Source organism: Pongo pygmaeus, chromosome 17 (genome assembly GCF_028885625.2).
Source record: "Pongo pygmaeus isolate AG05252 chromosome 17, NHGRI_mPonPyg2-v2.0_pri, whole genome shotgun sequence".
Lineage (NCBI taxonomy): Eukaryota > Metazoa > Chordata > Mammalia > Primates > Hominidae > Pongo > Pongo pygmaeus.
In genome coordinates this window covers 60662984-60678592 of record NC_072390.2, presented here as the reverse complement: position 1 = coordinate 60678592, position 15609 = coordinate 60662984, and the positions used below count along the sequence as shown (strand labels likewise).

Below are 15609 nucleotides of genomic sequence, written 5' to 3'. Positions count from 1 at the left end.
GCCTGGCTAATTTTTTGTATTTTTAGTAGAGACGGGGTTTCACCATGTTGCCAGGATGGTCTCAATCACTTGACCTGGTGATACACCCACCTCAGCCTCCCAAAGTGCTGGGATTACAGGCGTGAGCCACCGCGCCTGGCCAACTCTCTTTTAATTGTAGATGCACATATACATATAGACGTGAATGAGTTTTTATGCTGTTATACTATACATCTCTCTCTATAGTTTGCTTTTTTACTTAACAATATATCATAGACAGCTTTTCGTTTCAATTCATATAGATCTGCCTCATTCTTTTACATTTAAAAAATTTTGTTTCTAAAAAATGCCAAATTTCCTCCAGAAAGGTTGTGCTGTTTTTTTTCCCAACAGTGCTGTTTTGTTCCATGCTTGCCAATATCAAGAATATTTGTGCTTTAAAAATTTTGCCCAACTGAAAGGTTTCCATTTTAAAGTTTTGCATTTTTTTCAGTAGTTTTAAGGTTGGGTATATTTTCAAATGTTTATTGGCCATTTAGCCGCTCTTTTTTGAATTTCATGTTCTTTAACTGGTTTTTAAATACTGGAATATGTATTTTTCTTTTGATTTGTGGAAGCTCTTTTGATATAGCTAATTGCTCTTTGTTATATAAATTGCAAATATGTTTCCAGTTTGTCATGTATCTTTTAACCTTCTTCAAGGTTTTGATACCCACAAGTTTAAATTTTTTTCTTAGATCAATCTGACTATCTTTCAGTCTTTCTAGCTTTATCTGTTAGTCTTTTTAGCTTTAATGCCGTGCTTTGATTTGTTTTCTTAGAACAAGTATTTATTCTTTTCTTTTACAAAGGCAGGCCATGCTCCTTGTAAAGATCTTAAAAAATAAGGGGAAAAATCACCAATAATCTTTCTACCCAGAGATAACTATTGGTAGCCAAAATTTTGGCATATGACCTTTCTTATAAACATTCAGGGTCATGAGACATTAGAGATGGAAGGAATCTTAGAGGTCATCTACAGAGAATGAAGAATCAAATTTGAAATTGTGCTGGCTTTGGTAATGTCTCCTAGGATGTAACCTTCATGAAATGGAACTTTGGCTGCTTTTCTCCCTAGTCCTGGGCACCCTAGGTTAGTAACAGTTAGTGGTAGGAGGCTAAGCTAAAGATCTTCTAGCTTTGATCTTGATGGCCAGGGCTATGCTGGACATATGGAGAGGTTCAACAAATGTTGGTGACCAAATGAAGTGATGTTGATTTTACCACTTACTCCAGTATTTTGTATATACATATTTATTTTGTATGATTTTATATATTTTAATTAAGACATACGTAGACCTTGATTTTTTTTTAATTCTCTTTTGCAGAAGTAGACAATGTGGCACAATGTCACATCCAGCTTGCACAGAGTTTAAGAGAAGAGGCCAAGAAGATGGAAGAATTCAGGGAAAAGCAAAAACTACAACGAAAAAAGGTTGGATTTGCATATGTGTTAAGGTGTTTCCTTTCCTCCTATAGAAAACCGCAGGCTTGTTTGTTCATTATACTCCTCAGCTCAGCTCCCACCATCACGTAATCATGACCTGAGAAATTACTTATTGGAGTCCCCACATGGGGACTCAGTCCAGATGGGTATATGCATTTCTACACCCCAGGCCAGTTGTCCTTTTTTAAAGTTCACGTAGGATGCAGAGGTCCAGCTTGCATTCCTCTTCAGGTCTGCTGCCGCTATTCAGACTATGAATGGAAAGGGGAACCTTCTGACTTCAATAGACTGTAGCACATCCCAGCTGGAGGGCTCCCAAAACCACACTCCTCATCCTGGACAAGGCAATAGGGGAAGGTAGAAGTAGTGGAAGGGACTCCCGCTCCCCGTGAAGACCATAATGTAGTCCAACTACTCTATTGTACAAATGGGAAAACTGAAGCCCTGGGAACTCCAAGTCCTCTTGTCTTCAAAGCAGCTATACATAGGCTCTTTTTCATTCATGAGATTTACTCTGACCAACTACATGGAAGAAGACAAGGGTGAACAAGAGTTAATAAAACTGACAAATATTTGGGATCAAGAAAAGAAGTCCAGGTTTATATCAAAGTGTTAGTTAGACTAGACCAGCCACAACTCTGTTCTCTTCTATTTTGTTCCTGAAAGACTGGATATTCAGGCTGATCCTGCAGCCATGTAGGGTCCTTACAGAATTTTTTTCTGTGTCTGGTTTTCAAGACTGGAAGCTGGGCCTCACATGGGAGACAAGCTCTTCTCTATCTGGCACCCAAAGATGTCTACCCAGGTCTCCCGGCACAGCTCTGCGTGACTTTTGGTGACCTCTTTCACCCTTCCCGGGGGTCCCTTTGGAAACCTTTCCTTATCCTGGGCCTGAGCTTGCTGTCTGCAATGAGCATATCCGATAAGCAGCCAGCTGTTAAGGCTGATTCTACCTTGACTCCGTCTCAGCAACTTTGCCTGTGGCTCTAGGTTGGAGTCTAGGTCCAACTTCCCTGGCGGCCACTGGCCTCTATGGTGGGCGGCAGCATCCTAAGAGCCTGCCTGCCTTACCCCTATTGCTGTTTACCAGCTGCTTTTAGCACACTACCACCTCTTCCATCTCATACCTGTACTTGTGCTGTGCCTTTTACCAGGAAGGAAGCGTAGAAATGAACATGGGAACACCCTGTCAGGTGCTTTGACATACTCTCTCAAGCTTGATGTATCAGGTTTGAGGAGTGCCTCTGACCTGAAGCCCTTTTCAGAGCAGAAATAGCATGTGTATTAAACCCATTGGATGGCCAGACCCTTTTGGCTGACATAGCCAGGACTGCCCACCCCTGTAGGGGAATTACAATTTTTCAGAATCAAAAATGCCTTAGACAACCAGAGTCTAGGCACGCATAACTTCCCCTCAGAGGAGAGAAGAATCATTTCCTTGCATGTTTTAAGTGCCCTCCTTGGTAGCCCTAGTCCTTTCAGGGAGAGTTTTGTTAATTTTGCAAGGTTTCTGAAACTTCCTCATCTTAATAAGCTACACAGACCAAATTATTTTAAGCTAGAACTGAACTCTGCTCTGAACTGCGTTAAGCAATAGTGTAAGTCAGTCCCCTGCCACCCTCTAAATTCCCTTTATTCTGTGTGCTCTCTGCAGTGGGAAAATACCTTCAAAGCTTTCTTTGAGAAGTCCAAATTTTATCAATAAAATTGTAATTACTTGTGTCAAAATGAACTCTGGGTTTTACCACTTCCGTATTTAGCTAGTTTTTTTTTTTGTTTTTTTTTTTAAACCATAAAACTTTGGAAGAAAATGTGCCAATGCTAACTTCTCATTTTTCACTGGTCAGACACACGCTTTGGTCTTTCACTTCTTGGAAATTAAGCTATTTCCACTTAAGGAAAACCATCAGTTGGTTTCTTTTAGTAAATGAGGGCATAAGAGGTACAGGTCCTGGAAGGGCTGGCCAGAAGTTCACGGTATGGTCCCTCGCAGCTAATGTTTTATGAAGGTGGTGACCAAGATGTACGTGGTCATCCTTCTGTCACTAAGCATGAGAGCAGGGCCAGATAGACGGATGTGACCCAGGAATCATGGTAAAGCGTGATGTGCCTTACATGATGCGGGGGAGGAAGACGCTATCTGAACACACAGTGGGAACACGTAATATCATCCGGAGGCTTGGGAAGGCCTCCCAGAAGAAGGACATTGATGCTAAAACCACTGGAGTGAAAGGCTGTATGGAGGAGTGAGATACTCACCCCAGGGGGTTGGCAGGGTAGGGAGGGATCTTAGGAGCTATTCTCAGTGGTCTTGACACTTGAGGGTCATGGGGTTTCTTCCCCAATCCATAACTGTCTGTAGCATGACAATGACAACACATGATCAGACACTCTGTCCTCTGGTGCCCATATGGTTTGATCACCTCAGCTAAGGTTGGGATGGTCATGGGAGAGTTTCGTGTTGCCTGTGTGGAGAGCAGTCTCCAAAGAAAGGAACCTCTGTGGTTACAGAGGCGATGCTTCCAGTTTTTAGAATACAGCTTAAGGCTGGGCGAGGTGGCTCATGACTCTAATCCCAGCACTTTGCCACGGCGGGCAGATCACTTGAGGTCAGGAGTTTGAAACCAGCCTGGCCAACATGGCAAAACCCCGTCTCTACTAAAAATACGAAAATTAGCCAGGTGTGGTGGCTCATGCCTGTAATCCCAGCTACTCGGGAAGCTGAGGCAGGAGAATTGCTTGAAACCGGGGTGGGGGGTGGGCAGAGATCACGCCACTGCACTCCAGCCTGGGCAACAGAGTGAGACTCTGTCTCACAAAAACAAAAAATAAAAATAAAAAATAGAATACAGCTTGAGTGTGAGGAGAGAGAAAAACAGGCCATGAAGCAGCTATTGCAATAGTCTCTCTCAGGGTTATGGGGTCACTTGAAGTCTCCTCTTCCTTTCTCCCTCTCTTGCTTTCCCCCACCCTATGACAGAGATGGTTGTGTTTCTGCATTCCTTTGTGTTATCAGTAATAAAACCCAATCACATTTCCATTGGGTTTGGTCTGAGCAGAAAGTCTGAGTCTCAGAAGAGACACTGCCCTGAGGAGCTCTGAAAGGGCACCTTTGGCTCACTGGGGTCACCACAAATGTCACCCTATAAGTGAATATGGACACAAGGACACGTAAATCCAGGTAGTGTAGCAGACAGAGCTGGACCTGATGTCTCTGCCACTAACTCACGAGTGACCTTGAGCAAAGCATCTCACCTCTTGGGCCCCAGGGTCCACGCCTGTCGGGTTAGGGAGGTGGATGGATGCTTTCTAGATTCCTGCTAAGTTTCAAAGGCCAGGAATCCATGAAGGCAGAGAGAGGAATGATAGGAGGTGAACAGGCTTGGCTGGTGGTGGAATGTTGCAGCCACCTGAGAGGTGTTTGAAGCAAGTGTTATGTAGAACTTACAGGTAAGGTGGCCTAGCTGGGGTCACAAAATATAATATAGTAGCAGCTCGCAACTATAAGAGTGGCCATATGTATATTCAGACTAGAAAAGACCTTGGAATAGACCAACGTTGCTAACTGATCTGCTCCGTGTAGCCTGGGAAAATTGGGAACCATTAGTAAATAAATAAACCCAGCTTCTCCTCCTGGCAGAGGGACACAGTCATGCATGTGGACCGCAGGTTCCTGACTGCAGTGGCAGGGATCTGCCATGTGTCTTTCCATGCTGGGCTCCTCTTGGAACCTTGTCTATTCTCTATGTCTCCGCTGCCTTCGCCATTAGCAGGCGAATGGCCAGCACCTGGCACCTGACTTTCACATGGGCTGGAAGATGACTGCTGGATTTTCTGAGGGCTCCTTTGAAGCTCCTCCAAGGGAATTTCATGTACTCCACAAAGCTCATATTTGAAGTGAGACCATTCCCAATATTCCATCCAGATATGTTCAAAATTCTTCTAACAATATTTATGTGTTATGGTAGCAGACAAAAACTTAAGTTTTGTGTGTCTGGAAGGAACTACATTTGAATTTTATTTTCAATATTATATCATTTTTGCACAACGTTAGTGTCATTGCTCATTTTGAATCATTGCATCTTTTCGTTGTTTACAGTTTGGTTTTATAGAGCTATCATAAGAATAATGACAATTTGGGTAATAATGAGAAACAAAAGGGCACTGGAGTCAGGGCTCCTGGGTTCAAATTTCAATTCTATTACTTGCTGACTGTGTTACTTTGGGGTATGTTAATCAACTTCAGTACCGTCAGGAAAATGGGAGTGATAGTACTCACATAGTTGTGATGCATGAAAACTGCTTAGCGTGTAAGTGCTTGATAAATGGAAGCTACTGTAATTATGTCTGGGAGGTACATCTTTATTATTAACACCATTATTTTTGCTAACAAGTATTAACAGCACAGCCACAATAAAGAATTTACTCCCAAGTGAGGCATTTACCTCACTTGGATGGGGTATAAAAAGTAGCAGGGGGGCTGGCACGGTGGCTCATAACTGTAATCCTAGCACTTTGGGAGGCTAAGGTGGGTGGATCACGAGGTCAGCAGTTCGAGACCAGCCTGACCAACATGGTGAAACCCCGTCTCTACTAAAAATACAAAAAAATTAGCTGGGCGTGGTGGCGGGTGCCTGCAATCTCAGTGACTTGGGAGGCTGAGGCAGGAGACTCGCTTGAAACCAGAAGGCGGAGGTTGCAGTGAGCCGAGATTGCACCACTGCACTCTAGCCTGGGCATTAGGAGCAAAACTCTGTCTCAAAAAAAAAAAAAAAAAAAAAAAGTAGCGGGGCTGAGCATGGTGGCTCATGCCTGTAATCCCAGCACTTTGGGAGGCCGAGCCAGGTGGATCACCTGAGGTCAGGAGTTCGAGACCAGCCTGTCCAACAAGATGATACCCCATCTCTACTAAAAGTACAAAAATTAGCCAGGTGTGGTGGTGCAGGCTTGTAATCCCAGCTACTCTGGAGGCTGAGGCAGGAGAATTGCTTGAACCCAGGAGGCAGAGGTTGTAGTCAGCTGAGATCATGCCACTGTACTCCAGCCTGGGTGACAGAGCGAGACTCTGTCTTAAAAAATAAAAAAATAGAATAAAAGAGTAACAGAACAGCTTTTTTTAGTTGTCTTACAAATTCTTTTTCCTTCATACTGCCCGGGCACCCTGATGGTCATGGATGTGTCACTGATGGGCTGCAGAAGTGAATGTTTACAAGTACCGAATTTAACTGTGCTGATGTATACTTACAGAATAAAGACCTCCTTTAAAATATAAATGGCACTTTAACAAAAGTTTTAAAGTTCCTTTTTGAAACCAAAGTTCCTCGATTCCAGATTTTACCGAAGAGACTGCTCTAAGGTGATCAGTGAGTCTCCACGCTGTCTGAGAGTTCAGGCTTTGGTGTTTGCCTGCACAAGTTCAAAGATGGGCCCCGTTATTAGCTCGAATAAGACCTTGGGCAAATTGTTTGGTCTCTTTTTTCTGAAGATTGTGAAATGTGGGTAATCATTTTGAACACTTAACCCTCAAGATAAGCTGGTATTGATAATGCTTTCTCTTTTTATTAATAATGTTTTCTGTTTTTATTAATAGTGTTTATGATCTCTTTACAGACAGAGCTTGTAATGGATGCTATCCATAAACAAAAGAGCTTACAATTCAAGAAAACCATGGATGTGAGTCACATTTTATTGTCTTTTTTGGGATAATGGTGACATTTTCTGAAATCCTGTGCTGTGTATGAACATATTCCTACTCAAATAACATTTCAAAAATGTTATTATTTATTAGTGCAGTGTTTTAGGGAAAACAACCTTAAATGCTTTGGGTTTTCTTTTTTGTTGTTGTTGTACATATTATTACATTACCCAGAGATTAAGCTCAGTACCCAATAGTTATCTTTTCTGCTCCTCTCCCTCCTCTCACCCTCCCTCTCAATTAGACCCCAGTGTCTGTTATTTCCTTCTTTATATTCATAAGTTCTTATCATTTAGCTCCCACTTATAAGTGAGAACATGTGGTATTTGGTTTTCTGTTCCTGCATTAGTTTGCTAAGGACGATAGCCTCCAGTTCTATCCATGTTTCCTCAAAAGACATGATTTCATTCTTTTTTATGGTTGCATAGTATTCCATGGCATATATGTACCACATATTCTTTATCCATTCTGTCATTGATTGGCATTTAGGTCGATTCCGTGTCTTTGCTATTATGAACAGTAATGCAGTGAACATTCACGTGCATGTGTCTTTAGGGTAGAATGCTTTATATTCCTCTGGGTCTATACCCAGTAATGGGGTTGCTGGGTCAAATGGTAGTTCTGCTTTTAGTTCCTTGAGGAATCTCCATACTGCTTTCCACAATGGTTGAACTAATTTATACTCCCGCCAACAGTGTATAAGGTTTTTCTTTTTTTAAGGCCTTGGAAAGATTGAAAGTGACACTAGATAGTGGAAATGCAATGGGGTTATCTTTCTGGTAACCCGAGAAAATATAGCAAGTCAGTTCAAATATTTTAGGCAAAGATACAAAAACATATATAGTGTACAATACCCTTTATCTTGTTGAATTTGCAATTTTACCCTGTTACTATTTTGAATCTTGATTGCTTACCTATTTTATTGAGTGATCCCTTTCTGTTTTAAGATATCTGAAAATTATAAAAACCTTTCCTTTAAGTAATTTATTTAAAAAATGCTTGGCAAGACAGAGATTGGACAAGTTGCTAGAAATCTCTCTCTAGCTTTTATGAATCTGTTGACTCTGGATACAACAAACTCTGTTATTAGAACATATATGACTCCATCTTGACACCGAAGTATCATCATGATATTCTACGAGTAGGATGTAATAGGGAAGTGTCACCAGTGTTGATAGCATATGCAATCTGTTCTGCTGCATTCTTTTTCTCTTTGATGCAGAAATCCCTCAAAAAAAATTGATAAATAGGGAATGATGTCAGTGTAATACAGAAATAGTGTTAGTTGATAGATGATTTTTCCCAGACCTTTTATATTTTAAAAAATCTGGGGCAAGATTTTTTATAATTAAAGAGAAAGGCTTATCAAAGTATAACTTTCTGGCTGGGTACAGTGGCTCACACCTGTAATCCCAGCACTTCGGGAGGCCAAGGCGGGTGGATCACCTGAGGTCAGGAATTTGAGACCAGCCTGGCCAACATGGCAAAACCCTGACTCTACTAAAAATACAAAAAAAAAAAAAAAAAAAAAAAAAATTAGCTGGGCGTGGTGGTGTGCGCCTGTAATCCCAGCTACTTGGGAAGTCGAGGCAGGAGAATCGCTTGAACCCAGGAGGTGGAGGTTGCAGTGAGCCAAGATCACACCATTGCATACTCCAGCCTGGGCACCAAGAGTGAAACTGTGTCTCAAAAAAAAAAAAAAAAAAAAAACAAAACTCTGAAAGGTGGAGAGAAGAAGGCACACTGGCTAGTGACCTTGGACTCAAAGAACAACCTGATAAGTGTTCCCTGGGCTTTCCTTTTGCCTCATTTATCACAGACTGAGTGCCAAAGAAGCAGGCATCCCAGAAATGCCAATGGTCATAGACCAAAAAATAAATAAATAAAATAAAATAAAAAGTTCCAAGAAAAACCTGTTCTCTCTAGCCAAAATACCAGAAAAGGGGCAGCCTAGCAGGACAGAAACTTTAGAAAATAGCCATTCTACTGCAGCCAAACACCACATAAAAAACCTGGGGCCCCACCTCCACACATCAGCAAAGGCCAAGTAGAGAGTCTAAACTTCCACCACATCAGGCGTAGAGAGCACCCAACTCCCCTGCCAAGGTGGCAACAGAGAACAAATAGGGAACCAGGACTTTCACTCCCACCAGGAGGTAACAGAGCCTCCTCTACACAGTGTCAGTGGGAGCTATGTGGGGAACCCTGACTTCCACCTGCACCGGGAAATAATGATGTACACCCTCTCCCTGCTGGGATGGTGTCTAAGGAGGTCTAGTGGAGAGTGAGAACTTTGACCACCTTCCAGTAGTAACTGGGTCACACACACTCTGTGGTGTCAGTGGAGACCAAGGAGAGGAAACCTGGACTTTCACACTCACGTGGCAGTAATGAGATGATGCCTCACCTTCCCCTGCTGGAGTGGTGTCCAGAGGAAGCTAGCTGAAACAGAAGTCTTAAATAAAATCCAGAGTCTTGTAACATAATACCAAAAATTCCCCCAAATCAATCAAATATCACTCTTCATACCAGAAAGATATGAAACTGCATGAAAAAAAAAGACAATCAATAGATGCCAAGCTCTAGATAACAGAGATGTTGGAATTATGCGACGAAGATTTTACAGCATCCACTATCAAAATATTCAGCAAGCAATTACAAAGACACTTTTTTTGAGATGGGGGCGGGGGTCTCACAATGTTGTCCAGGCTGGCCTTGAATTCCTGGGCTCAAGTGATTCTCCCACCTCAGCCTCCTGGGTAGCTGGAATTACAGGCATGTGCCATTACACCTGATTCACACTTGAAACAAATGAAAGAAACAAAGAAAGGACTGGCAAAGAAATAGAAAAGCTCAGCAAAGAAATAGAAGATATAAAGATGAACCAAATGGAAATTTTAGAACTGAAAAATATAATAATCAAAATTTTAGAAAACCCAATATGTGGGCTTAAGAAGAGAATGGAAGAGACAGAAGAAAGAATTGGTTAACTGGAAGACAGAATAATATAAATTACCAGACATGAACAACAGAGAAAAAATAAGCTGAAAAAAATTAACAGAGCCTCAGGGACTTTTTGCACTATAAGAAAAGATCTAACACTAGTGTCTCTGTGATACTAGAGGTGAGGAGAAGGAAGGTGGGCTGAAAAACCCCAGCTTTATGTCATTATTTGAAGAGATAATGGCTGAAAAATTTCCAAATTTAGCAAAAGACATAGATCTACATATCCCAGAGGCTGATTAAACTGTAAACAAGATAAACCCAAAGAAATCCATACCAAGACATATAATCGAACCTCTGAAAACTAAATGAGAAAGAAATGACACCTTCACTAAAAGGGAAAACCTAAAAGGGAAAACCAATGACAGCAGATTTCCTATTAGAAACCATGGAGACCATGAGGAAGTGGCCCAACGTATCGCAAATGCTGAAAGAAAAGAACTGTTAACACATAACCCTATATCCAGTGAAAATATCTTCTAAAAATGAAGGGGATGATAGCATGATATGGTGATTATAGTCAATAATCACTTAATTATATATTTTTAAATAACTTAAAGAATGTAATTGGATTGTTTGTAACTCAAAGAATAAATGCTTGAGGGGATGGATTCCCCATTCTCCATGATGTGCTTATTTCACATTGCATGCCTGCATCAAAACATCTCATATACCCCATAAGTATATAAACCTGCTATGTACCCACAAAATTTTTTTTAAATTAAAAAAAATAATGAAAGGGAGACAGAACATAGAATGGTGGTTGCTAAGGGCTGGGGAAAGAAGAAGTTGAGATGTTATTGTTTAATAGGCATAGAATTTCAGTTTTATAAGATAAAAAGAGTTTCAGAGATGGATGGTGGTGATGGTTATGTAACTTTATAAATGTATCTAATATCACTGAATTGAACACTTACAGTGGTTACAATGGGAGAAAATATGCAAATTATTCATCTGACAAGAGACTAATATCCAAAATACACAAGGAACTCAAACAACTCAACAGCAAAGAAAATAACGAACAATTGGATTAAAAAAATGGGCAACGGATCTGAGTAGACGTTTCTCAAAAGAAGACATACAAATGGCAAACAAATATATTTTTTAATACTCAACATCACTAATCATCAGAGAACTACAACTCAAAACCACAATGAGATACCATCTCACCCCAGTTAGGATGGCTGTTATCAAAAAGACAAAAAATAACAAATGCTGACAAGGATTTAGAGAAAAAGGAACTCTTACACACTGTTGGTGGGAATGTAAACTAGTACAGCCACTATGGAGAACAGTATGGAGATTTCTCAAAAAACTACAAATAGAATTACTATATGATCTAACACTCCTACTACGGGGTATTTATCCAAAGGAAAGGAAATCAGTAGATCAAAGGGTTTGTTTCACTTAACATAATGTCCTCCAGGCTTATCCGTGTTGCCACTGATGACAGGATTTCATTCTTTGTATAGTGGAGTAGTGTTCCATTGTGTATATATGCCGTATTTTCTTTATTTATCTTACTCAACCATTCTTTCTCATCATTTTTATTTATTAGCTAACCGTTTGATTCACAGCTTTGTTGGTTTTCTTCCCACTTCCTGAAATTAAGATAAAGCAGCTTTGGTGTTTAAAAAAGTCTTTGCTTTCACAGTTGAAACAGAAAATTATTTTTATGATTCACTAATGATTATAGTTTGTGAAATGTTTCCATAATACTGGTGGTAATGGTAGCACACGATAGACCACGGCCTACATTTAAACTACATAAAACAGAATTCTTTAAATAAAAAAAGAACACTGGCTGGGCGCAGTGGCTCATGCCTGTAATCCCAGCACTTTGGGAGGCCGAGGCGGGTGGATCACCTGAGGTCAGTAGTTCGAGACCAGCCTGGCCAACATAGTGAAACCCTGTCTCTACTAAAAACACAAAAATAGTGGGGCATGATGGTGCTTGCCTGTAGTCCCAGCTACTAGGGAGACTGAGGCAGAATCGCTTGAACCCAGGAGTCAGAGGCTGCAGTGAGCTGAGATCGCACCACTGCACTCCCACTTGTGTGACAAAGCTAGACTCTGTCTCAATAAATAAATAAATAAGGAACACGACTATCTTTAAGCAAAATAAATGATGGCATTGGTAACCTGCCGGCTGTTCACATGCTGTGGTGAATATTGAGGCTTCGTTAGAATTAGAGTGAGTTGGTGCCAAATAACCAAGGGTTTGTACATGCATTCTTAGGATTATGAATGTTTCATAAATTTTAGACCACACGTTTTAGAGTTACGTAACTATTTTAATTGTTGTTGTTGTTATTGTTATTTTGAGACAGAGTCTCACCCTTTCGCCCAGGCTGGAGTGCAGTGGCATGATCATAGCTCACTGCAGCCTTGAACTTCTGGGCACAAGCAACCCTCCCAGCTCAGCCTCCCAAGTAGCTGGGACCACAGGTGTGTGCCACCATGCCTAGCTAAGTTTTGTGTTTTTTGTAGAGATGGGGTTTCACCCACTTTGCCCAGGCTTGTCTTGAACTTCTGGGCTCAAGCAATCCACCCACTTAAGCCTCTCAGAGTGTTGGGATTATAGGTGTGAGCCATGGTGCCTGGCCTTAATTTTGTCTATTTCAAATTCCATCTTTCATTTCAGTCCATTTTTAAAGCTCATGTACTTTATGTTGCCAAATAGGAGCTATTACTTCCTTGATCAGATTGCCACTATTACATAATTTGAAAAAGGGCTAGAGAGAGAGAGTGAGCTTTCAAAGATTGATAAAAAAAAGCATCTGCCCTCTGGGAGCCCATGGCTTAGTGACAATCAGAGCGCTAATCAGATGGCCCTGTCCATGCTGGACTTCCTGGGCCAAGGGGGCTGCATTTCATGGTTACACTGTTCATTTGTTTTGGTTCTCTTTGTTCATAATGACAAAGGCAAAGAAGAACTATGAGCAGAAATGCCGGGACAAAGATGAGGCAGAACAGGCCGTCAACCGGAGTGCCAACCTGGTGAACCCGAAGCAACAAGAAAAGGTACGCGGGAGGGCTAACAACCCGAAAAATCTGAGATTGACCTATGTCAGGCTAAAGCCAATTATGAAACTTCATAAGAAATGAACCTGTACTCTAAACCCCTGGCAATATCTTCCTTCACATATTGGGGGTCTTCTGAACCTGAAAAACCACTGTCACATATTTGGGGGTTGGGGGAAGAGTGATAGAAGCATGGCTATGAGGGAGAGAGATGGGGTGATAAGAGGTTGGAGGGGTTTCCCAGTTGTCATTTTTCTTAAAGACTCAGCTCATGTATTCTTTGTAGTCAGGCTGCCTTTTGCTTGGGTGGATTACAAATTTAACTTTGTAAAATCTAGATACAAGATTTCTGCAACCAGAGGTCTGGGTGTGTCTTTAGGAAGACACTGGGCAAGATGATTTATGGATATTTTCCAAGATTGATAAGATTGCAGGGCATGTTGAATGATTTACTCATGAGGGAAATGTACACAGGACTTGCACTAGACCTGGTCTCTTCATGGTTACTGCTTTTCAATCTGTTTTGCCTATGGAAGCCTTGTCCAGCATTCCCAATGCTTGCTCTTTTTTTGTTTGTTTGTTTGTTTTCACAGCTTTTTGTGAAACTGGCAACTTCAAAGACCGCAGTAGAGGACTCGGGTGAGGGGGCAGTTCCTACAGATGGGGGAGGGTTGCTGGTGGGGTTTACGTTGTCCTAAATGTGTCCCTGAGAAAGGGAGTTTTATATACCTTAAAGAGAGAATATATGGATATTCAGCAGGATTAGTGAGATATCAGAAGGGAAAAAGGAAGGAAGGAAGGGAGAGAGTAAGGAAGGGAGGGAGGAAAGGAAAGAAGAGGAGAGAGGAAGGGAGGGTGTATTAGAATCCCAGAAGTTGGGAGGAGGCTATGAGGCCACTGTTTCTGGCCGCTGTCTGCTTAGATCTTGCTGCCTTACATGGGAGTGAGATGGTGGAGTCATGTGGTAGCAGCTTTGCAATCAGGTGCTTCCTCTGATGTATTGGAGCATCTATCTAAAAGACCATTTCAGCCCCGGTAGCTCTTATCTGCTGTGAAACAGCCAAGCTTCAAGGCCTTGTTATCACTGAAATCTAAGACCCAAACCAGGCATTTGCAAAACCTTCTAATTCCCAGAATATCCTGCAGGAAATATCCCTCGTGATTGTGGTGGTTATATACATCTTAATCTCTACATTTGAAACTAAAGTAACTTGGTGCCCCTTTAGGGCTCAAGGTAGTTCTCTTCTCTGCATCCTTCATCAGACAATTTTGAAAATGAAAAGCGATGGGAAATACTGAGGTGGAATTACACAAACAAAACCCTGGCTGAGGTTTCTCATCAGCTTTCACTTCTTCCTTAGAATATTTCTTTCTCAATGTTTGGTCCAATGTTTAAAAAGAAAGTGATACCCTCCTTTGCCTACTTCACCAAATATGATGAGGGTGAGAGATGCAATAACTCCCAGTGCTCAGAGTCCTAGGGGCCTTGTGAGCTCAGCACAACTCGGATGAGTTTCTTTTGCCATCTGAGAAGAGCCTGTGGGTGTATCTGCGAGCCACCTTCCTGTCTAGTTTCTGACCCAGGTCTCTCCCTTCTGTTGCAGACAAAGCATACATGCTGCACATTAGCACCCTGGATAAGGTCCGAGAAGAGTGGCAGAGTGAGCACATTAAGGCCTGCGAGGTACCCGTAACCAGAAGCTGCTCAGGACTGGGGTGGGTGGGGGAGGGGGTGTGTAACAGGAAGCTGCTCAGGATCGGGGGGAGGGGAGGGAGGGAAGGGGGGGAGTGGGGCCGGGGAGGGGGAGGGATGTGGGGGCGGGAGGTGGGTCTTCTGCCCAGAACCTGGAGAGTCTACTTTTGTAGAAATGATCTGCCCCAATTCTCATAGGGTTACAGAGCTTGAGGGCAAATTAGAAATCAGAAATTTGGCCAGGCACGGTGGCCCATGCCTGTAATCCCAGCACTTTGGGAGGCCGAGGCGGGTGGATCACCTGAGGTCAGGAGTTCAAGACCATCTGGCCAACATGGTGAAACCCCGTCTCTACTAAAAATACCAAAATTAGCCAGGTGTGGTGGCACACACCTGTAATCCCAGCTACTCTAGAGGCTGAGGCAGGAGTATAGCTTGAACCTGGGAGGCGGAAGTTGCAGTGAGCCAAGATAGCACCATTGCACTCCAGCCTGGGCGACAGAACAAGACTCTGTCTCCAAACAAACAAACAAAAAAAAGAAATCAGAAATTTAAGTGAAGAATGGAAGGAACTGGAATAGTTTTCCCCAAACTTTGTCTGCCTCATCCCCATCCTGGCCATGCTGTCCAACAATTCAAATTTTGGTCTAATGTTGGGTTAACACAAGCATAGAATAGCTGAATCAGTTAATGGTCGATTAAGTAATTACCTTTGGAGAACCTGGCCTC

At 42.0% G+C, this 15609-nt stretch overlaps 1 protein-coding gene across 1 annotated transcript in view; it reads left to right on the top strand.

Moving 5' to 3' along the window:
* Positions 1-15609, top strand: part of PSTPIP2 (proline-serine-threonine phosphatase interacting protein 2) — a 94087-nt gene that overhangs the window by 64193 nt on the left and 14285 nt on the right. The window contains exons 5-9 of the mRNA XM_054460396.2: positions 1347-1453; positions 7076-7138; positions 13089-13187; positions 13781-13826; positions 14792-14871. Coding sequence (XP_054316371.1) covers positions 1347-1453; positions 7076-7138; positions 13089-13187; positions 13781-13826; positions 14792-14871 — 395 coding nt within the window. The remainder of the gene's footprint in view (positions 1-1346; positions 1454-7075; positions 7139-13088; positions 13188-13780; positions 13827-14791; positions 14872-15609) is intronic.